We start from the raw sequence: 21052 nt of genomic DNA on the forward strand, positions 1-21052 counted from the left end.
GGTGCCACCCGAGGTGGGCGAGGGCCTCGCGACCGGCAGGGCGGCCGGCGCAGCTTCAGAAAGCCAACGAGAGCGCCCTGACCCCGCACGTGTGGAGCAGCACGCGCGTGTGCACACGACTGCGTCTCTTGCGCGAGCGCGTGTCTGTGCCACTGGCCGCGTAGTCACCTGTCAGTGCCGATGCCGCCCGACGGGACGTCCCCGCACAGCCGAACTTCAGATAGGCGGGGACTCTTTGAGGGTAAGTGTGTCCCGTGCGGTTTGGGGGACATTTATCCGCAAACATGATTCGCCGTTTGAAATTCAGTCGGCGCGCACGCGCTGCGCCCCGCCCCCCGCCAGCCCCAGCGGGAGGGGACCGCCTGGGCGGGAAGCGGCGCCCGGTGGCGCGCGACTGCGGGAACTACAAGCTCCACAATGCTGCGCGGGCACCCGGGGTCCTGATAGGCTGCGCCGTGCTCTCGGCCTGCGTCACTTCCGGCCGCGGAGGGAGCGGTTGAGGCCGCTCGGGAGGTCTGGGCGGGCGTTCCCCGGCCCTGGGCTAGGCGGCCGCCATGAACTTCTCTGAGGTGTTCAAGCTTTCCAGCCTGCTCTGCAAGTTCTCCCCGGACGGCAGATACCTGGTGAGCGACCTCGGGGCCCGGGGGGAGGCAGCTCGGGGGTCCGCGAATACGGGCCTCGCTCCGGGGACCGGGGCGGATGCCTGGAACAGGGGCCCTGGGGTGGGTGGGGGACCGGGCAGATACCCCGAGCGGGGGGCAGGAGACCCGGGTGCATAGTAGAGCAGGGGCTCGGGTCGGGGGGCTCAGGCTGGGATCCTGGGCGGGGACCGACAGATACTCCGAGTTGGGGGCAGGTGACCCGGGTGCATAGTAGAGCAGGGGCTTGGGGCAGAGGACTTGGGCAGATGCTCCAAGCAGGAGCCCCAGGAACCAGGCTGGGGCAGGTGCCAGCCTCCCTGCCCCTCGGTTTCGTCTCTCAGAGGCAGGCAGCGGCAGTCCTGCTTCACACATTTGCGGATCCGAGGGCATCAGCTCATTGTCAGGCTGACACTTAAGGCAAACTCCTGACTCCGCTGGCTGTGGTCTGGTCTGGTGCAACGGTCCAGCTACTTGGTCTTTTCCGGCCGCCTTCACCTGTGTCTACCCTGGGCCAGATGAGTGATGGGAGGAATAGCAGTCTGTGTCCAGACACACAGCATTGTCTGCCCTCCTTTGAGCTTCTAGGACTTGGGCTGTTCATTATTGGGGTGACAAAATGGTGCTGAACTCACTGAGCGACTCCGTCCAGGAAATGTAAGCTTTGAAATAGGCCAGGATCATCAGTGTATATCCTCAGAACCTTGGGTGGGGAGGCAGGAGCCGGGAGATACTGGACGTTGGAAATCCAGTAAGAAAAGATCGTGCCTTATAAAAGTGCGCTTAGTTGTGTGTCTGAACTGACTGATGCCCCATGGTTCTTTCTCGGATGGAGCCTTAACTGACACTCCGGTTGTTTGTCTAAGTCTTTGAGAACACAGCTCCTTTGTACAGGTGTGACTCTAAATCACGTAAGCCGGCGTTCAGCTAATACATACATAACATCTTCTGCTTAATTCACCCCAGAAGCCTTGGTATGTTACTCAAAGTGCTCCCCATAAATTAGGTCTTTAAAAATCGTTTCTGAAAACCCCAGTAAATTGTAGACGGAAACACTGTATTACCCGGCTTCCTTTTGGTTGCCCTCTGGTTTCTCCGCCTTGGTGAAGACGTTGCGGGACACTCCATTATACCGTTGCTGGAACCCTGTCCCTCGAAGGTCTGTCCTAACTCCTAAAGAAAGTAGATCTGCGTTGCCATTTTAATACCTTGCAACAGATTTGAAGTTTCATAAGTGTTGACACAGATGTTCCATTTCATAAGGGGTTAATGGTAACTGATCAGAAAGCTGCACTGTGACCCCTGTTTCTTCTGATCCACAATTGCCCTCCCCTCTCCTTTTGACAAAGAAAACTCATGAGGCCTTTTTTTAAAAAATATTTTATTTATATATTTGACAGAGATCACAAGCAGGCAGAGAGGCAGGCAGAGAGAGAGGGAAGCAGGCTCCCCACTGAGCAGAGAGCCTGATGCTGGGCTCAATCCCAGGACCCTGAGATCACGACCTGAGCTGAAGGCAGAGGCTTAACCCACTGAGCCACCCAGATGCCCCTCATGAGGCCTTTTTAAGATGAAAGTTCATAGAACACAAACCAATAATCTAGTTTGACATTGATAAAGATAAGAAGGAAGCCATTAACATTTAAAAATCAATTCTTGATTTCTAAGTTGTAATCTAATCTACAGTCAGCAGATAAGTAAATTCAAATTATTTGCTTAGATACGGGCATTATTAACAACGATGACCATAAACTGTGTTCAGGAAAACAGCATTGACACTTACACATTTTACTAGTCAGTATTGGGAATGAGGCAGTGCAACTGTAGGAAAAATGTCCCTGCTTTTCCCTCCTGTGCTGGGAAAGCATAGTCCTCGTCCCATATGTCTCCTTTGAGCCTCCAGGATACCAGTGGGGTGTCCTACAACTCCAGTCGGTTCTGGCACGATCTGCCTGGAGACCCACAGGTGGACAGTACGCACCCCACATCAGATGCCAGCCACAGTGGCAGGCCTTCAGGTGCTCACAGAACTCAGGGAAACACTGGCTTACTTTTGCCATTGTGTTAAAGCACGGGATAAAGGATACAGGTGACCAGCCAGATGGGTGGGGAGATACCTAGGACAAGGTCTGGGAGGGTCTCGTGTGCAGGAGCCCCAGTCCCCGTGGGGGTGGGCTGCATCATCTTCCCGGTGTGGTGTGTGCGCCAGCCTGGAAGCTCTCTGACCCCCATACTGTCGGCATCTTACAGCGGCTTCCTCGTGGTCAGTTGTTAACTCCATTGCCAGCCCCTCTCCCGTCTCTGGAGGGTGGGATGGGGCTGAGAATTCCAAGCTTCTAACCATGGCCAGTATTTCTGGTGACCAGGAAACCTACCTAGAGTTGCTTCATTAGAACAAAAGATGCTCCTGGGGTGCCTGGGGGGCTCAGTGGGTTAAGCCTCTGCCTTCCACTTGGGTCATGGTCTCAGGATCCTGGGATCGAGCCCCGCATCGGGCTCTCTGCTCAGCAGGGAGCCTGCTTCCCCCTCTCTCTCTCCCTGCCTCTCTGCCTGCTTGTGATCTCTCTCCGTCTGTCAAATAAATAAATAAATAAATAACCAACGAAAAGATGCTCCCGTCACCCAGAAGATTTCAAGGGGCTTGCAGGAGTCCTGAGCCAGAGTCTGGGGGCAGAGGCCAGTGCGTATGCTCCGTCCCCTCGAAGTCAGCGAGCGTTTGCACAGCATCCTTACATCTCAGTGGGCCTTCTCAGCGAGGACCCGAAACCTCCATCTTCACTTCCTGTGACTCGTCTGCGGGGCCCTTGGTTAGTTCACAGAAGTGCTCGTCCCACGCGGAAATGAGGAGAAAATGACTCAAGTGGAGAGTTTTAACAGAGTACTTTACCCTGGAACGTCACAGTTTTCCCGCGTAGTTTGTATATTTCGACTGTATCCTGGGCGGACTTCTCTGTTTGGAGCGGGCGATGCCATCGGGAACATGAGGCGGTCCAGATGAAGACCCGTGTGAAGGGAGAGAAGGGAGGGGCGCTCCTGCGCGGGGGGCACAGACGCTCTGAAGGCCCCTGGCTTTACCCGGTAGACCATCGAGGCCTCTCTTTCCCCTTCCAGGCTTCTTGTGTGCAGTACCGGTTAGTGATCCGGGACGTGAACACCCTCCAGGTCCTCCAGCTCTACACATGCCTGGACCAGATCCAGCACGTCGAGTGGTCGGCGGACTCCCTGTTCATCCTGTGCGCCATGTACAAGCGGGGGCTGGTGCAGGTGTGCTGCCCGCGGGGCCCGCAGCCCCGAGGCCTTCCCAGAGCACAGCCTGGACAGGGTGATCGCGTTCTGTTGCCCTCATGGTTTGGGGGCGGGGGAAGGGCAGTGTAGTTCAAAGCCAGTTTTGTCTTAAAATTATATTAGTTCTAACGGTTTAAGTACTTTCAAAACAAGAAAACGCTTAGCTATTCTTAACTTGTAACCAGATAGACTTCCATAACAGAAAGTGTTCAGAGACGCTGAACGTGGACGTCGTGGGTTTTGGGACGCGCGGATGTGGTGTTCGGATCCCGAGTCTCCTGAGGGAGCTCATAGGGCTGGCAAAGGGAATAGCGTCTTTAAAACTCAGCCTGGTGAGGTCACCCAGCAGTGTGGCTTCATGCTGCCGTCAGGCCCTGGCCCCTCAGGAAACACTGGGAAAGATGCCCTGGGTCGGGAGCTGGGTTCCGCGTGGTCCGTGTGCTGATCTGTTGTGGTTCTGCTCACTTGTGTGTGTTGCAAATGCAGGTGTGGTCCTTGGAGCAGCCGGAATGGCACTGCAGAATCGACGAGGGCTCGGCTGGGCTGGTGGCCTCGTGCTGGAGCCCGGATGGCCGCCACATTCTCAACACCACCGAGTTCCATGTGAGTGCGCAGGCACCTGTCACCGATGATTGCTGTGAAACCCCGCGGTAGCGGGAAAGTGGGTGCACTTTGGAGAAAGACGTGTCTTAAGTCATCAGAATGTTAGAATCACATCGTGTCATTATGTAACCTTTTTGCCAAGTTTTAAAGAAAAAGAAAGCAGATTTTTTAAAAAGATTTTATTTATTTATTTGACAGAGAGAGATCACAAGTAGGCAGAGAGGCAGGCAGAGAGAGAGGAGGAAGCAGGCTCCCTGTGGAGCAGAGAGCCTGATGCGGGGCTCGATCCCAGGACCCTGGGACCATGACCTGAGCCGAAGGCAGAGGCTTTAACCCACTGAGCCACCCAGGCGCCCCAGAAAGCAGATTTTCAAAAAATTCTTCAGCTACAACTTTAAGGATTGAAGCAGACCCTCGGACAGCGGGAGGCGCTCCGCTGTGCACCGGCTTCTGCTTTCCCCTTTGGCTGCCTGACCTGCGCCCGACCGTCGGTCACTGCTTCGTCCTTCTGTTCTTCCCACACGGGTGCTCCCGGGCCCTGGCACTGCACTGGGCTCCACATACGGACACGGGTGTTTGCGATCTAGTCGTAAGTCCCAGGGTAGCATAAGCACGCCTCGATGTACGAAATTAGGGAATTTGGGAAGTATAAGGTGTTAGGGGGGCAGGTCTGTGGTGTCAGCCGTGTTTGCTTCTGGTGCAGAAAACTGCACAAATCTCTCCAATGGTGTGATCTTTGAGGGGGTGTTAGAGCCAGCATTTGGGTCTGAAGCCCCCGAGGGCTGTCTGAGGTCTGGGCTCCCGGTTGCCCAGTGCGCGCATGGGGCAGGGCAGCCAGGAGGAGGCGGAGGGACCCTGTGGGATGTCCTCTGGGGCACTGCAGTGTGTTCCACGTGGCTGTGGTCTGGGGCTCGCTCTGCCCCCAGCCTGCAGGGGAGGCTGCTTCAGGGTCACGTGGCTTCACATGGCTTTAGCTTCCGTTCGAAAACCTGCTCTAGCCGTGCTGTCTGTGGATGCAGGCTGCGGAGAGGGAGCGGGACACGACCGGCACTTGGTTTCCGCGTGGTGCACACGTGACCTTTCAAGGACGCTTGCAGCTCCGAGTCCTCAGATGCCGGGATCTGAGCTGTGTAAACGGCCTCGCCCAACTGTCTCCGTGGCTCGGATCCTTGGGGCCGGAACCCAGTCTCCAGACGGGCACGTTCCACGGGCTCCCTGCCTCCCGTACGTCCCATGACAATTGTGTCCTTTGGACAAGGTGCCAGGAGTCTCAGAAGGGAAACTGGCGTGTGCATGCACACACGCGTGCACACATTGCTGTTTGGTTGCCTGTGTTTAAAGTTTATTACCGGAGTTCGCGTTCCGCACTCTGTGGTGGTTCTGTCCCCCTAGTGGGGTTCAGTTCCTGTGCACGGAAGGTGTGGCTCGTGCTTCCGGCTCCTCGCGGAGATCATGCCGCTGTGCTGTGCCGGGACCCGCGCTGCCGAGGCTCTGTTGCACGTGACCTGCGTGGACGCCCTGTCTCTGCTGTGACCTCGGAGCTTGCCTGGTTGGGGCAGGTGGCATTCAGCTTTCCGAAGCATTTGTGTCCGGCTTTAAAACGACCCAGCCCACGAGAGCCAGAGGCTGTTTCCTCTGGTTTTAGTTTTCATTTCTCCGTCAATGAGGTCGAGTGCCCCTGTGTCTTGTTTTACACACCCGAACTCTCTGATTCGTGAGGTGTGTGAAGTGTGAGTCGCACGCTTCATTTAAATATGTGATTCAGGTTTGTGTGGAGCCCGAATGGCGTATGGGGTGAGGTAGGGATCCACTTTCAGCTTTTTCCCAGCAATGTTTATCAAGAACTGAATGTCTTTATATTTGCCGGGCATTTCTGATTTTTAAAAAAACATTTTTTTTTAAAAGATTTTATTTATTTATTTGACGGACAGAGATCACAAGTAGACAGAGAGGCAGGGAGAGAGAGAGGAGGAAGCAGGCTCCCTGCTGAGCAGAGAGCCTGACGCAGGGCTCGATCCCAGGACCCTGAGATCATGACCTGAGCCGAAGGCAGAGGCTTTAACCCACTGAGCCACCCAGGCGCCCCTAAAAAAACATTTTTAATAGATGTTTTAATTGATTGATTGATGTATTTATTTGAGAGAGAAAGCAAGCGCAGGTGAGGGGAGGGCAGGGGGAGGGGGAGGGAGCAGGAGACTCCCAAGCAGACTCCCGCACTGAGTGTGGAGCCTGGCTCGAGGCTCGATCCCGAGACTTGAGATCCTGACCGGCGCCAAACCGAGAGTTGGACATTGAACCGACCGAGCCACCAGGCGCTGTGAACATCTGATTTTTCTTCCTGTTCGGGTGTTGGTCCGTGGACGTGCCTGTTGTACACGGTCTAAGCCCCTGGGGTTTAGAGCGTGTCAGCGTCTGGGGGGGTTTCTGAGCGAGCGCGTGAGGCTGTCACTGGCCGAGCCCGGCGAGGCCATCATCCTGTGCTTGAGCCTCTGCGGTGCATCGTCCTTCTCCGCCTCTCACGGGTCTCCCTGCCCTGCGGCCGGTTGTCACGGTGGTGCTGGTCACGTGACCGCGCTCTTCTGCTTCAGGCCTGTTCCTCCCCACATTGCCGGGTCCCGGCCCCAGGCCACGGACAGACTTTCTCCTGCATGTCCACAAAGCCAGTCCCCTACTGGTAAGCGGAATCCCCCCCCCTTCTGGCACCTGCAGTGTGGGAACAGGGACGCCCTGTCCACCCCCTCGCTGGCCCCAGGGGCCACGTTCTCTGTCAGTGGGACCACGTGGCAGGCAGGTGGCCGCTGCCCGGCGCCGGGCCGTCGCGGGGTCTGTGGGTGGCTCCGGTGCTGGGCGCCGCCGTGCTGCCCGGGGACGGGCGTTTGCTTTCTACCTGCCCTGGGACACGCGGGGGGCTGTTTCCCGTGTGCGCCGTGATGAGCAAAGCCGCTGTGAGCGTGCACGGGAGTGTGTCTTGGGGAGCCCCCGGGGTGGGATGCTGGGAGGTCCCCGTGGGCCGTTTTAGGAAGCGGCCGTCGAGTCTCTCCCACGCCCTTCTGAGCCCCGGCCACCGGAGGCGAGAGCTCAGGAGCTCTGAGTCCCACTGACGCTCGTCACTCCAGGTTTCTGCTCTTGGTGCTGTGTCGTGGGGTCTCCTTGCTGTTTTGATCTGCGTTTTCCTTGTGACTAAGGACACTCTGCACGTGGTGAACTTCCACGCCGGCCGATGGGAAGGGCACAGAGACAGTTTTCAGAAACAAAACTAGGCTCTTCACTTGTAGGCTCTGAGGGGGTCTGGGGGCTTGTAGACCCTCAGTATTGGATGCGGGTGTAGACAGGGGTTTGGACACGCGAGTGTTGTGAAGCGGAGGCCCACGTCCCCTTGGGGCTTTTCCTGGGCACGTGGGGCCATGTCCATGCCACTGAGCACTTGGGTGGGAAAGGAGAGGACAGGTGGCTGCCGGCGGCTCGGTGGTCAGCCCAGAAGCCCACCGCAGTCTTCGGAGGCGCAGGAGGAACCAGGTCGACCTCCCTCAGTGCTGGGGACCCCGGTGTCCCCTCTGGCATCCCCTCCGGTGCCCCCACACGGGGACGTGTGTCTCGGACTGCAGAGCCTCTGCAGATCTGTTGCAGGAGGAAAACCGTCATTCCTTGGAAATTTCAAACTACAGCGCACTTACGTTTGACCTTGTGTCTGTCGCCTACAACGTTACAAAATGAAAACCAAATACCAAGGGCGTGACATTTCACAACAGAAAACCTCCCTGGAACGGCACTGTTTTTAATTCTGCAGCAGACGGCTTACTTGGGTCGCGGAGTGGGAGACTGGGGGAGGCTTGAAGCCCGTCCCGGAAACTGCTAAGTCTACGCTGTTTTCTTTCCCCTTTTCCTTGACAGCTGCGGATAACGGTCTGGTCCTTGTGCACAAAGTCTGTGTCTTACATCAAGTACCCGAAAGCCTGTCAGCAGGGTGAGTGGCCGGAGCGGCTCTGAAGCCTTTCCGCGTGGCTGGGGTCCGGGGAGCGCGCACCCTCTTTATCACGGACACTTTGTGGGCACACGTAGCCTCGGCGGCGTGTCCATGCATAGCCAGCCCTCTGCCTCCGCACCCAGACCTGCTAGTGCCTCGTCTGTGATGTCCCACGTGTGTCACAAAGGACGAGGTAGAATCAAAGGGCCTCAAAGAAGTAGGGTTTACACTTGGTCCCCTTCCCTGGCGGAGGCCTGGGGCCCAGGTGCCTTCAGCACATGCCCCTCCCGGGAGCCGCCCCCCACCCCCAGTTCTGACCTTCAAGCCTCTAGGCCTCCTGGCGGCTACCCCTGTGGTCACCGTGCCTGGAAGTGCAGCCAGGTGACCTCGGGAAGGTGCTGCACGCCCAGCCTGCTGCCGCCAGGAGCTCGCGGCACCAGTTCCTGAACGTGCAGTCTTAACGTCTTTCATTTCACGAGCAGAATGAAGCCTGACACGATTTGAATATTTTTCCACTTTTTCTGTTGCCATTAGCAGTTTGGAACTTGAATGAAATGCAACTGCATGTTCGTTTTTATCTGTATAACTTGGATCTCAGTGTCTCTCCGGATGGCGAACACATTTCTTGAGTGGAAGCAAAGTCACTTGTGCGTTCTTCTGGCTCACGACGTGTGAGATGTGGCCCAGGGCTTTTTGAGCTCATACGGAACTGGAAAATTAACATTTTCAACCGAAGTCTATTTCCAAATTCTTAGCTTAAGTTCACTTCTTCCAAGTAGCTAAATTCAAAAGTAAAAATTCAATGTGTAATGACAACCGACTTTAAGCCAGCAGAATTCCCTGTGATTTATTTTCTAAAGATGTGACGACCCGTGTCCTATGAGGTGCGAGACGCACCTTTTAGTAACGTTCCGCGGTTCCTGGGTTTTCTCGCAGGTCCCGGCCCGGGGTCTGCGGGGTTCTGCAGAGCAGCCCAGCAGGTGGTGGAGCCCGGGCCACCGTCACTGCGTTGTGGCTCTCCTGTGGGCTGTGTGCACCCGTCCCTTCCCGCGGCCTCTACTTCCCTTCCCGTGTCCCGTCCCTCCTTGAAAGTGTGGTTTCTCCTGCTCGGCCGTGGACAGCAGGCCCCCGTTCCTCTCGGCAGGGATCTCCTTCACCCGGGACGGCCGCTACCTGGCGCTGGCTGAGCGGCGGGACTGCAAGGACCACGTGAGCGTCTTCGTCTGCAGCGACTGGCAGCTACTGCGGGTACGGGGTGCTCGGTGATCCTGCCGGCGCGGGGGTGGCCGACACGGGGATTCCTGGCAGCTCTGGGGCCCCTTCAGGAGAGCAGGCGGCAGCGCAATGTCCTCTCTCCGGAGTGCGGAGCATGGGCCCACCTGGTGTGCGGTGGACGTGATGTGCCGTCCTTGGGAGCCATTTTCCTTCTGTTAGTGTAGTGGGATTTGCGTGTGTGTTGCTGTATGAGGAGGAGGAGCGCCTACTCTGGGCAAGATGCCAGGGTGCCAGGGTGCCGGGCAGCCCAGGGCACAGAGCCCTGCCCTGGCTGGGCTTACATCTGCAGGAGGCCAGGTGCAGAGAAGCTTCTGGAATGGGAATGGCCATTCCATCAGAGCACCAAGGAGTCCTCGTTGACTGGGCACGGAGGGTCCTGGCACGATCTTGCCTGAGTTGGCCTTGCAGGAGTGAGGCTGAGCCAGGCGGGAAGAGGAGGGAGAGGGGAGCACGGGGAGGGCAGCGTGAGGGGCTGTGCTGGGCCCTGTCCTGCCTGGGGGGCGGTAGCCACGTGCTGGCCAGCCTGGGACCTCCTTGGTGCCCCGGCAGGTTTTTAATTACAGAAGGACAGAGCTGTAGATATTCTTGTCCATTTCTATATAAAGAAATTAAGGGACACCTGGGTGGCTCAGTTGGTTAAGCAGCTGCCTTCGGCTCAGGTCATGATCCCAGCATCCTGGGATCGAGTCCCACATCGGGCTCCTTGCTTGGCGGGAGCCTGCTTCTCTCTCTGTCTCTGCCTGACACTCTGTCTGCCTGTGTTGGCTCTCGCTCTCTCTCTCTGACAAATAAATAGAATCTTTAAAAAAAAAAAAAATTAAATACTAAATGTGTAAAATAAAAACCTGTTATAAATTGTGCCTTTGTTTAAGGAAACACTTTCAAAAGTAATGTTTCTCCCTTTTGCCTTTGGAAGCACTTTGATACAGAGACCCAGGACCTCGCAGGGATTGAGTGGGCCCCAAACGGCTGTGTGCTGGCAGTGTGGGACACCTGTCTGGAGGTATAGAAAGTGACCAGGTAGACCTTTGTGACTTAAGCGCTGTGACCTGTGTTTACCTGAGGTTTTGCGGCGGCCCGGTTACCCTCCTGGGCTCCGATGCTGAGCCGCAGTCCTTTGACCAGAAAGTCCTTACGTTTGTGGCCAAGGTCCCCACTGTCGCCTCTGCGGGGGGGCCTGTCTTCCCTCCAATGTCCCACTCGCTGTCCGAGTCCCGCTGGCAGGTGTCTGTGTCCTTCCCGGGCTCAGGTCAGCACGAGGCTCAGCCACCGTGGTGTGTCCTTCAGTACAAGGTCCTGCTCTACTCCTTGGACGGACGGCTCCTGTCTGCCTACTGTGCCTACGAGTGGTCCCTGGGCGTCAAGTCGGTGGCCTGGAGCCCCAGCAGCCAGTTCCTGGCAGTGGGAAGCTACGATGGGAAGGTGAGGACAGAGCAGCGTGCGCGGGGACGCCAAGGGCCCAGCGCAGACCGGGGCCTCACGCACAGGTTCTCTCCCCAGGTGCGCATTCTTAATCACGTGACTTGGAAAATGATCACAGAGTTTGGGCATCCAGCAACTGTTACTAATCCCAAAATAGTAAGTCTGGAATGCAGGCCTCCATCGGGGCAGTATTTGGGGAAGGGAGGTAGAAAAATGTGCTTTTCTCTTCACACTCTTCCTTGTGATCCAGGCACTTATATCACTAGAAACTTCTGTCACTGTGTTTTTCTTCTCTCTCTTTATTTATTTACTTATTTTTAAAGATTTTATTTATTTGACAGAGAGAGAGCACAAGTAGGCAGAGGCAGGCAGAGAGAGGAGGATGCAGGCTCCCCGCTGAGCAGAGAGCCCCATGTGGGGCTCGATCCCAGGACTCTGGGATCATGACCTGAGCCGAAGGCAGAGGCTTTAACCTACTGAGCTACCCAGGCGCCCCTCTCTCTTTAAAAAAAAAAAAAAAAGATTTTATTTATTTGACAGAGAGAGAGAGACCGTGAGAGAGGGCACACAAGCAGGGGGAGTGGGAGAGGGAGAAGCCGGCTCCCTGCTGAGCTCGATCCCAGGACTCCGGGAGGCAGATGCTTAATGACTGAGCCACCCAGGCACCCCTAGAAACTTCTGTCACTGTAACATTTCACAGGATTAGAAAGAGTGTCCTTGCCCTATCCCTCCCCCTCCCCAGATGTCACAGATCTACCCCTGCTCTTGGCACTGTAACCAGTGCAAGTACTGAGCATCTAGGGCTGGAGAACCAGACCAGAAAAATAGGGAGTGGGTGTCCCTGAGCAGGCGGGGACTGGCAGCGTGCTGAGGGATCAGGGCGTCAGATGCCAGGAAGAAGTGATACAGGATCTGAGGGAGAAGCGGTTCAGGCAGCAGAAACAGGAAGTGCAAAGGCCCTGAGGCAGGTGCTGGGGGCGGGGGCGGCACAGCGGGGGACAGACAGACCCTGGCCTTGGGGAGCTTGCCCATAGATGAGAAACATGAGTAAAACAGAAGGAAGAGAGGGGGATACCTGGGGAAGTCAGGCTCAGGCGGGGGCCCTGAGGAAGCACTGGGCTGGAGGTGTAGGCAAGGTTGTGGGAGGCCGAGTCCAAGCAGGCCTGCCATACCGCCCTGGAAGGGTGTGCTGCAGGTCCTTCCGGCCACAGCCCCAGCGCCTTCTAAAGCCGTAGGGCAGGCCGGGGCTCCTCACCTCCTCGGGCACGGGCCTGTCAGGCCTCAGTCCGCAGATGCCCCCTCGTTTCCTGGGCCTTGCCCCCAAGGAAATGCCTGTGGGCGCTGGCCGAGCGGCTGGCCGTGTGATGCAGGTTTGTACGCCGCCAGCACACACTGAGGGTGTTAAGAACCCCACAAGGGAGCGGGTGTTGCTGGGCAGGGTCCCTCCTGTCCCCAGGAACAGCACCCCTTGCCACGAGGTCAGGCATCACCATTATCAGGTGCTGTCACCGCCTGTGCTCCTGCCCGTGTTGAGCAGGCCGGTGGCAGGACTGTGGTGTGTTCCAGGTGGTGTATAAGGAAGCCGAGAAGAACCCGCGGCTGGCGCTGGGCCGCCTGGCCTTCCCCCCGCCCAGAGCAACGGCCGGCGCGGCCTCCAACACAGAGAGCAAATGTGAGCAGCAGAGGGCTGGGGCCGTCCATGTTCTTTTCTTTTTGTTTTCTAAGATTTTATTTATTTATTTGACAAAGAGAGAAAGACCACCAAGTAGACAGAGGCAGGCAGAGAGAGAGAGGAGGAAGCAGGCTCCCCACCGAGCAGAGAGCCCGATGCGGGGCTTGACCCCAGGACCTGAGATCATGACCTGAGCCAAAGGCAGAGGCTTAACCCACGGAGCCCCCTAGGCACCCCTGGACATTGTTTCTTTTTTTCTTTAGGTAGTTTTTCCCTTTCCTGTAACACCTCTCAGCCAGCAGCCCTCACTCGCGGAGCGGTAGAGCGGGGGGAGGTGTTTGTTGATTGCATCTAAGTGCCGGAACCCAGACTTGACAGCTGGTGCTCCGAAGGCAATTTCCCTAATGACTGGGCCAATGCCCCCCGGTCAGCAAGAGAGGGGTAGGAGCAGTCCGTCCGGGGGCCTGCAGCCGCGGGGCTGCCTGTGGGTCTCGGCCATGGGGTCCCCGCTTCTGTGCGGCGTCATGCAGGCTTTAGGACAAGAGGGGGCACTGGAGCGGTGGCCGGGCCAGGCTCTGTCAGCACCCCCAGTGGGGCAGCCTGGACCGCGTGTGCACAGCCCGCCGGCCTCCGTCATCCTCTTACAACCTTTTGCTGCAGGTCTTACAAAGTTGTTTAAGACTTTTCCGTAGAGCAGTTTTAAGTGTACGGCAAAGTCGAGGGGAAGGCCCCGACTTCCCACACGCCCCTACCCCGCGTGGCCAGGCATTGCCGCCCTGTGGACCCCCCTGCAGGTGCATTTGCTGCCTGGACGCGGGACACGGCTAAGCCCCTATTTCATAGGCGTTTGCCTGACGTGTTCACATGCCGGTGTCGTTCTGCACGAGGGCCGGGGGCGGCCACAGTGGGGTCTCAGATGTACACGCCACGACTACCCTGCAGCATCCCCTCTTCCAATGTTCTAGACGAGATCGCCTCGGCACCAGTTTCCTTACAGACTCTGAAGCCCATCGCTGACCGAGCAAACCCGAAAGTCGGCATAGGAGCGCTGGCCTTTAGTCCGGACAACTACTTTCTGGCGACAAGGAACGGTCAGTGGCCACGGGCCTGCACCGGGCTTCTCACGGTTTCCTTGGGTGCCCAGGCATTCAGAGCCGAGGAGGAGAAACCAGGTATCAGGCTTCCCAGAGTGCCGCGCCTTCCCTGGTGCTGGGACGGCGTGCCCGCGGAAGCTTCTGGAGGCGCAGGCCTTGTCTGGCAAAGCAGCAGCTGGTCGACCGCTGGCCTTGTCCTGTTTGGTGAAGAACAGGGTCCAGGCAGCATGACGGCCGAGGGCCTGTTTTAGACAGGGAGGGTGTTTGTGGTTTTTCAGGGCATAGAAACAGTCGTCAGGCCTGGGAGCCTGGGGGGAGGGGCAGGGAGTGTGCGGCCCGTGAAGACCCCAGAGCAGCAGCGCCCACGGGTCCCGTGGCCCAGCCTCTGGGGCGCGGTGAGGAGCTGGGCACCTGCCGCGTCTTCCCTCCTCAGACAGCGTCCCGAATGCCGTCTGGATCTGGGACATGAAGCAGCTGAAACTCTTTGTGGTGCTTGAGCAGCTGTCCCCGGTGCGCGCCTTCCAGTGGGACCCACAGCAGCCCCGGCTGGCCATCTGCACGGGCGGCAGCAAGGTGTACCTGTGGTCGCCGGCGGGCTGCATGTCTGTGCAGGTGCCCGGGGAAGGTGAGCGCAGCGTTCCTGAGTTCCTCCCGGCCGGCCGCAGGCGGGACTCCCGCTGACGGGCACAGCCTGGCTCGTTTGCGTTACTGCCTCAAGGGTGAAGCGAGGGCCACTGTCAGTGTCTTCGGGTACACGTCACGGCCAGTCCCCAGCGTGCACACACCCTGGCATTGGCCTGGGGCTCGCAGCGTCTCTAGGTTGTAAGAAGGCCAAGCTGATCTGGGTCTCTCTGGGCCTGTCCTCTGCCTGTGGGGTGTGCTGTTGCTCTCAGCCTTTAACCCTCTGGCCACCCGTCTCTCTCCAGGTGACTTTCAGGTGCTTTCTCTGTGCTGGCATTTCAGCGGGGACTCACTGGCCCTTCTCAGTAAGGACCACTTCTGTCTGTGCTTCCTGGAGCCCGAGGAGAGAGTCGGCACAGCCTTCGGACGGCCGGGTGACCACACCTAGGCCGTGTGCGTATCCGGGTCCGGGTGAGACCGAGGCAGGACGCCTGGCAGGTGCTGGCTGCAGAGAAGGGAGGGCTTTCCTGGGTGCTGCTCCAGCCACGGCGGCCCACAGGAAATAATCTGCTGTTGTTTTTCTGTAGCATTTTTGTAAATATGTATGATACTAATTTTTATTTAAAATAAATATTTCCTAACTCATAAAATGGCTGATGGCTTGCATTCATGAAAGGTTTGGTTATAGGAAGACTCCTTGTTTCAGGTTTTGGGGTCACTAACAGGAAGGAACTGACCCCGTTTCTCCCTCGGGCAGACACCTGCTCTGCTCTGGGGCCCTGATTCCCCATCACTGGGTGTTTCTGGAGAACGGGCTTGGGCTTCACATGGGCAGTGTTCTGGAGTGCAGGGAAGGGAGCCCTGAGCACTGGAAGGGCGGTGCCACCCGGGGAGGGGGGGGAATACAGGCCCCAAGGCCTCTCGGTCAGGTCTGCAGGGAGTCCACCCTGGCCTCCTGTCCACGGCAGTTCCGGCCACCTCTCGGTCCAGGTGCTTCTGACAGCAGCCAGGACGGAGAAGCACCAGTGCAGGAAGCAGGCTTCCAAACCCGGGTTTGTCAGACCGGCTAAAGGCTCAAGGCTGGTGTGCTCGCCACTCTCTAGGTTTTTCTCTGAGCGCGCTGCACCAGGACAGGAATTCCCTACCCGAATGTGCACAGCCAGTTGGCAGACTTACAAGGCGAACAGCAGCTTCAAAGAAGGAAAGACATCTGTTCGATTGTAAACGTCTTTACTACGAGACCAAAAGCGAAGGCTCAAGACCAGGTGGCGTGGAGGCAGCCGTTCGATGCGCACAGGCTGCTGCGTTTGGGTCCCAGCCATGCCAGCTAAAGCCACGCCAGAGCTGTGGACGGGGAGGGGGAAACCGTGAGCCAGCACTTCAGGCTGGGGACACGTGCTCCCAGTCGAGCCAGCGAGCGGAGGGCAGGTGCGCGAGTGGGCGGCGCGCTGCGGTTCCCACCTGGACACGCTCCGCTGGCTGCCGCGGCTCAGGCGTCGTCAGGGCCACATGGACGGCCTCGGGTCGCCGTGGGGGCTGTGGTCACCGAGCCGGGGGTAGCAGCATATGAGAGGAGACTCTAATACGGTCCCTTTTTTCAAAAGGGCATCTTGAAAGGCAAAGTAAGCGATCCCCATTTTAAATATGAAAACGAAAATACAAACCTAGACTAGGCAGGGTTGTCAAACTGCTTGCAAAGAACTAAGGTGACTCAAATTAATGAACTGTCTCAAAATGACTTCCTGTGGACTTCCGGGCCTGGGAAGGATGCCAGAGGTATTACACAGTACAAGTTTAGAAAAAGTGTGACTTTAGGTCAAACACATATTCACACAAAAGCAGCTGTTCACTCGGCAGCGGACGAGGCAGACTGTCTCTCGCTTACTTCGGCAGTCTGGCTTGTTCTGCATTTAGCTTTAAGACGACGGTTGAATTTCAAAATACAAAATTTGACACCAAATAGAAAGGTATTTGCAACTACGGGCAGTGGGGTTCAGGCACCTCCCTGGACGGAGCAGTCCACACAGCGCAAGCGCCAGCAGGGAGGTTCTGGTGGGACCACACGTTTATTAACACGCCAGAGCGCTGGGGTGGGAAGGACCACGAGAAGCCAAATGCAGACGCTCCAGGAAAAGCACGGAAACAGGTTCTAGAAGACGAAATACCGGCCGAGACAGGGACAGCTTCCTTCGCTTTTTGTCTGTGGCTCCTACTGCCAGATGTCCACGACTCAGCTAGAGCATAGAATTCATCTGACTATTCTAATCGCGCTCAGATCCCTAAAGGTTCACAGCCCCGACCCTGCGGGGGCAGCAGAGCCGGCGTGTCCGACGCCCCGAGTTCCCCGGTCTGCCTGTGGCAGCGTCTAGAAGCCTATTTTGCCTCTGGTCATGGAATAGCCCAATTTAGCTTCGTTGTTAATGAAGGACATCAATCCCACGTAGGTCTCAATGAGGAGGGGACGCTCCAGGACCAGCACGCCGTTGGCTTGCCCCGGCAAAGGACTCTCTTTTTGGGCTTTTTTGACAGCTTGGATTAACATAGCTTTGAAGCTTTCCAACTTTAAAGAGAGAGAAGACATGTTGCTGATCAGCGATCTACAGCAGGAAAACCCCCACCCAGTTCTGCACCAGCCCCCGTCGCTGCCCTTGTGTGAGATGCCTTTCCGGCCACAGCCTCACAGTCCCTCAGCTCGCCTTTTTGATGGGGCTCTCCGTCTAGCCCCATGCTCCTGCGGACACATGACGAGCCGCACAGGGCCTTGCCCTCTGCACGTCACAGATCTGCAACTGGGAGCCACCTAATCCCTCTGCCACCTGCAGGCCAGTAAGGAGGCCACGGTGCCCGGCTGCCAAGTGGCGTCCAACTATGGCCTTACCGGGGCCCCAGGGCGTCCTCTCCTGGTGAACACAGACTGCCTGGAACCCCACAGGGCCCTCCTCCAAGGCGATGGTGGCCACAAGGGGCCAGGCTGTACAGCCACACTGACCAGGAGCCACTAGCCACATAGGGCTATTTAAATGTAAGCTAACTAACACTTCTAAAATTCAGAAGTCTGTTTCCTCAGTTTACTACGACCGTCCACGTGCTCCACGGCCACACGTGGCCACCGTGGTGAGCAGGGCAGTGTGAGAACGCTGCCGTCGCAGCAGGGAAGCGCGGCTCTTATGGCCTTACTTGGCACAGGGAGGCTGTCTTCTCATCCGCACCGGCCATCGGGTGCTCTATGAACGTGGCGTAGGGCACGTTGGTGGACCAGGGGTTCCATCTGTTTATGAAGGACGGGCGGCTCTGCTTGTCCCACTGAATACGAATCCCAAGACCTTCTCGCCTATGGAGAAGAAACGAAGAGCTCACTCGGCGGCAGCCCCAGCACTCCCCGGCAGCCCAGTCAGCGACACTGGGACGCTGCTCCACGGCCACGGACAAGACCTGCGGCGCTTCCAGCAGAGAACTTCTGGGCGCCGGGAGTGACCATGGTCACCAGTCAGCACGCGCCACGCGCTCTGAACGCGACAGACCGAGCACTGGTGAAGCCGATCTTCCCACCATTACCGCAGGTTAACGGGCAATGAGAAGACTCTGTGGGCGGGCCGAGTGCATGAATGACACGCACGCAACTTTAGGTCTTTGTCCCCAAGCCCTCGCTGCGAGCTGACACCCTCGACAGGCACAGCTTCCCGTCCCCAGACCCAGGCTCTGCAGCACGGCTCGAGGCGGACAGCCCAAGCCTCCCAACCCGACTGCAGTCTAGGCTCCGCACGGTTCACAATCACTCCCTCCTGACATTGGCCACTAACTGCTCTCACGTTTAACTTGCAGGAACATCTGTAAATGGACGTAACACACGACCCCTTTTCCGTTAGAATTCAGCCAGAGCAGAGCCAGACGTGACCCGGTCACCCCTTCCTGGCCAGAGATAAAGTGCTGGGTTTGGCTGGCCCCATCCCAAGAACGCCAGGTCCCCACGGCCTCCGTTTTACCGCGAGCCTCCCGGCTCTCCTTCCAGCGCACCCGCGCCCAGCGCCCCCGCGCCGCCCACCCGCAGCGGGCCTGCGGCTTCCGCATCTGCCCGCATCTGCAGACCCAAGGCCACGGTGGGGGGGGCGGCTCGGCTCGCGCACTTACTTGTTGAGCGACTTCGGGGGGAACTGGAACTCCCCGCAGGAGATGGTGTCCACCGCGCTCAAGGCCACGCGCACCACCTGCCGGCACTGAAGGCCGATGAAGTCGTACTTGCAGATGAGCAGCGCCTGGTCCGTGATGAGCACCAGCCGCTCCTTCTCGTTGTTCCAGTGGTCGACCCTGCCGCACACGGCCCGTCACCCCGCGGCCCGCCCACGGCCCTCACCGCGCGGCCCCGCGCCCCGCGCCCGCGCCCGCGCCCCGCTCACTCGGTCAGCAGCCACACGCCCTGGATGTCGCCGTCCTCCACCGGCCGCACCACCACGCCGATCTCCTCCACCGCCTGCTCGATGGTGCCGGGCTGCGCGGGCAGCGGCGGTCACGCTCCGTCCGCCGCGGGCCCCCGGCCCCTCCTGCGGCCCCCGCCCCGCCCCGGCCCGGCCCCTCCCCGGGACGCGCGGCCCGCCTCACCCGGAACACGAAGTACTCCTTGACGCGGGCGCGGCGCGTGGGGTCGTGGACGCTGAGCGGCCACAGCGTCTGGCGCAGCGGCGTGCCCGCGCCCGGCCGCCCCCCGACCCCGCCGCCGCCGCCGCCGCCCGCGCCGACCTCCTCGCCGGCCGCCAGCACCGCCGTGGGGCTCGTGCCCGCCGAGTCCACCGAGTCCCGCAGCTGCAGCATGGCCAGGCCGGCCGCCGCCCCGGACCCCGACCCCGCACTCCGCACCACAGACCCCAGACCCGGCCGGAAGAGGCCGCACTCCCGTCGCCGTCGCTACCGCCCCCGGCCCCGGCCCCGCCCCGGCCCCGCCCCAGCGCCGGCCCCGCCCCGGCCCTCCCCCTGGTCACCGCGGTTGGCTCGGCCCCGTCGGCCCCGCCTCAGACTCCGCCCCTTCCCGCCCCCTCCGGCCCCGGCAATTGGCTTTTCGCCAGCCGTCTCCCGCGATTGGTTCTTCCCGCCGCCAGTTCACAATCGCTCCCGCCCCTCTCCGAGCCGGAAGCGCACGCCGCGCGCACGCCCATTTCCTCTTGACGCGAGGGGGAGGGGGCCCCCCCGGGGCTGGTTGCCAAGGAGACGCAGAGGGTGAGCTCGGAGTCCGGCGCCCGTTACCCGCGGAGGGGCGACTGCCCCCCGCCCGCGGGCTGCGCCCCCGCCGTGCGGTCCCCGTCCCCGGACGCGCCCCTCACTCCGCCGTCTCCCTCCGCCCCCTCCGAGGCCCCGCCCCCGCCCCGGGCACCCCATGCCCGCAGCCGCCGTCCCGGGACCCGGCTCCCCGCTCCCCCCTCCGACGCCCCCCTCGCCCGCGGTCCCAGCGCCCCCGACGCGACCGGACGCCAGGAGGGGCCGAGGGTGCTGGAGGGGCTGCCCACAAGGCCCGCACGGCTGGGCGCCCCGGACGCGGAGCTATGGGGGGTCGCGGCCTTCCTGCGCCCCGGCCGCTCCGGACCGCGCAGCGGCGGCCTCCCTGCGCCCAGGACGCGGCCCTCACAGAAGGGGACACGGAGGCACAGGCCACTTGCCCCCGCCACTCAAGGGTCGGAGCAGGACTCGTAACCCCAAGCGTCCCAGCCCCGCTCTAGTCCGCCAGACCCTAGAACTGCGTCTGTTCTTCCTGGGGTGACGGCTTTGGCCAGAGCCGGACACCCTAGGCTTCTGCCCTCCGGTCCCCCCAGGGCGTGGTCTTGGCCCCCACAAGCCCCAGGCCGTCTTCATCACCGTCCCCCTCGGGGAACCCAGGGGCTGTGCATCCAAAGCCTCACCCGGCGGGTCACTTGGGACTTCCGCTGCCTTGACCCCTGCCACCCCCTTACTCCCCCCATCCCCGAAGCTGTCTGGCCTCACCCCTGGTGTGTCCATCCTGCACCACCGGTTAAGACCCCCTGCCCCAGGGCACGCTGCCATTCCCCGGGACTCCTCACTACTTCCTTCTTTGCTTTGTCATCTAATAACCCACTCCGCATGCCTGTGCCCACGTCCCCACCATTAGGAGAGCTAGGGCACTGGCCCTTGCGGATGCTCGCGCCTTGGGTTTATAGTCACTTTCAGAGTTCTTTAAGTTTCCCCAGCGCCCCGGGATGACCACACACCACTGTGTGCGCCCCGCAGCTTGGAGAGGGCTGGGGGCGAGCTGGGCCCTAGAGTGGAGGCCCTCACAGGTGATCCACGATTCAAGGACGGCCCAACCTTCTGTTCCCCGGGACCTCCCCCAAGGAAGGGGGTTGCAGGGATGCGCACAGCAGGTCCTCGACGCCACTGACCACTCCCCCTGGGATGTCCTCCTCTACAGAGACCGGGGGTCCCAGAATGTGGAGAGAACCTGCCTGGTGCCGTGGGAGGGCTCAGGTCCTGGATC

At 59.4% G+C, this 21052-nt stretch overlaps 2 protein-coding genes across 6 annotated transcripts; one reads left to right on the top strand and one right to left on the bottom strand.

Moving 5' to 3' along the window:
* The first annotated feature begins 473 nt into the window (after nucleotides 1-473).
* Nucleotides 474-15220, top strand: WRAP73 (WD repeat containing, antisense to TP73). Of its 4 annotated transcripts, none has more exons than XM_080801070.1 (12): nucleotides 474-623; nucleotides 3750-3902; nucleotides 4410-4526; nucleotides 8418-8490; nucleotides 9635-9738; nucleotides 10682-10768; nucleotides 11053-11187; nucleotides 11266-11343; nucleotides 12754-12859; nucleotides 13825-14031; nucleotides 14387-14578; nucleotides 14880-15220. In XM_080801070.1, exons 1-12 carry the CDS (start codon nucleotides 555-557, stop codon nucleotides 15020-15022), a joined length of 1464 nt encoding a protein of 487 aa, XP_080657196.1. In that variant the 5' UTR covers nucleotides 474-554; the 3' UTR covers nucleotides 15023-15220. The 4 variants fall into 4 exon arrangements, with proteins under 4 accessions (XP_080657196.1, XP_080657198.1, XP_080657197.1 ...); XM_080801072.1 differs by having other exon boundaries at nucleotides 13825-13950; XM_080801071.1 differs by having other exon boundaries at nucleotides 11053-11343; nucleotides 13825-13950.
* TPRG1L (tumor protein p63 regulated 1 like) lies at nucleotides 15175-19461 on the bottom strand. Of its 2 annotated transcripts, XR_013966693.1 has the most exons (6): nucleotides 19171-19461; nucleotides 18969-19060; nucleotides 18703-18879; nucleotides 17752-17905; nucleotides 16036-17134; nucleotides 15790-15918 (listed from the first exon to the last, which is right to left on the bottom strand). XR_013966693.1 is itself a non-coding variant. In XM_080801075.1 (5 exons), exons 1-5 carry the CDS (start codon nucleotides 19378-19380, stop codon nucleotides 16940-16942), a joined length of 828 nt encoding a protein of 275 aa, XP_080657201.1. In that variant the 5' UTR covers nucleotides 19381-19461; the 3' UTR covers nucleotides 15175-16939. The 2 variants fall into 2 exon arrangements, 1 of the variants encoding a protein (XP_080657201.1); XM_080801075.1 differs by having other exon boundaries at nucleotides 15175-17134.
* Between the last annotated feature and the right edge of the window lie 1591 nt (nucleotides 19462-21052).

Source organism: Martes martes (genome assembly GCF_963455335.1).
Source record: "Martes martes genome assembly, chromosome: 4".
Taxonomy (NCBI): domain Eukaryota; kingdom Metazoa; phylum Chordata; class Mammalia; order Carnivora; family Mustelidae; genus Martes; species Martes martes.

Coding starts and splice junctions, on each gene's coding strand:
- WRAP73 (XM_080801070.1), top strand. CDS start 555: ATGAACTTCTCTGAGGTGTTCAAGCTTTCCAGCCTGCTCTGCAAGTTC. Junction 3,903..4,409: donor ACAAGCGGGGGCTGGTGCAG/GTGTGCTGCCCG, acceptor TTGCAAATGCAG/GTGTGGTCCTTGGAGCAGCC. Junction 12,860..13,824: donor CTCCAACACAGAGAGCAAAT/GTGAGCAGCAGA, acceptor CCAATGTTCTAG/ACGAGATCGCCTCGGCACCA.
- TPRG1L (XM_080801075.1), bottom strand. CDS start 19,380: ATGCTGCAGCTGCGGGACTCGGTGGACTCGGCGGGCACGAGCCCCACG. Junction 17,906..18,702: donor CCCCCGAAGTCGCTCAACAA/GTAAGTGCGCGA, acceptor TCTTCTCCATAG/GCGAGAAGGTCTTGGGATTC. Junction 17,135..17,751: donor AGACAGCCTCCCTGTGCCAA/GTAAGGCCATAA, acceptor CTCTCTTTAAAG/TTGGAAAGCTTCAAAGCTAT.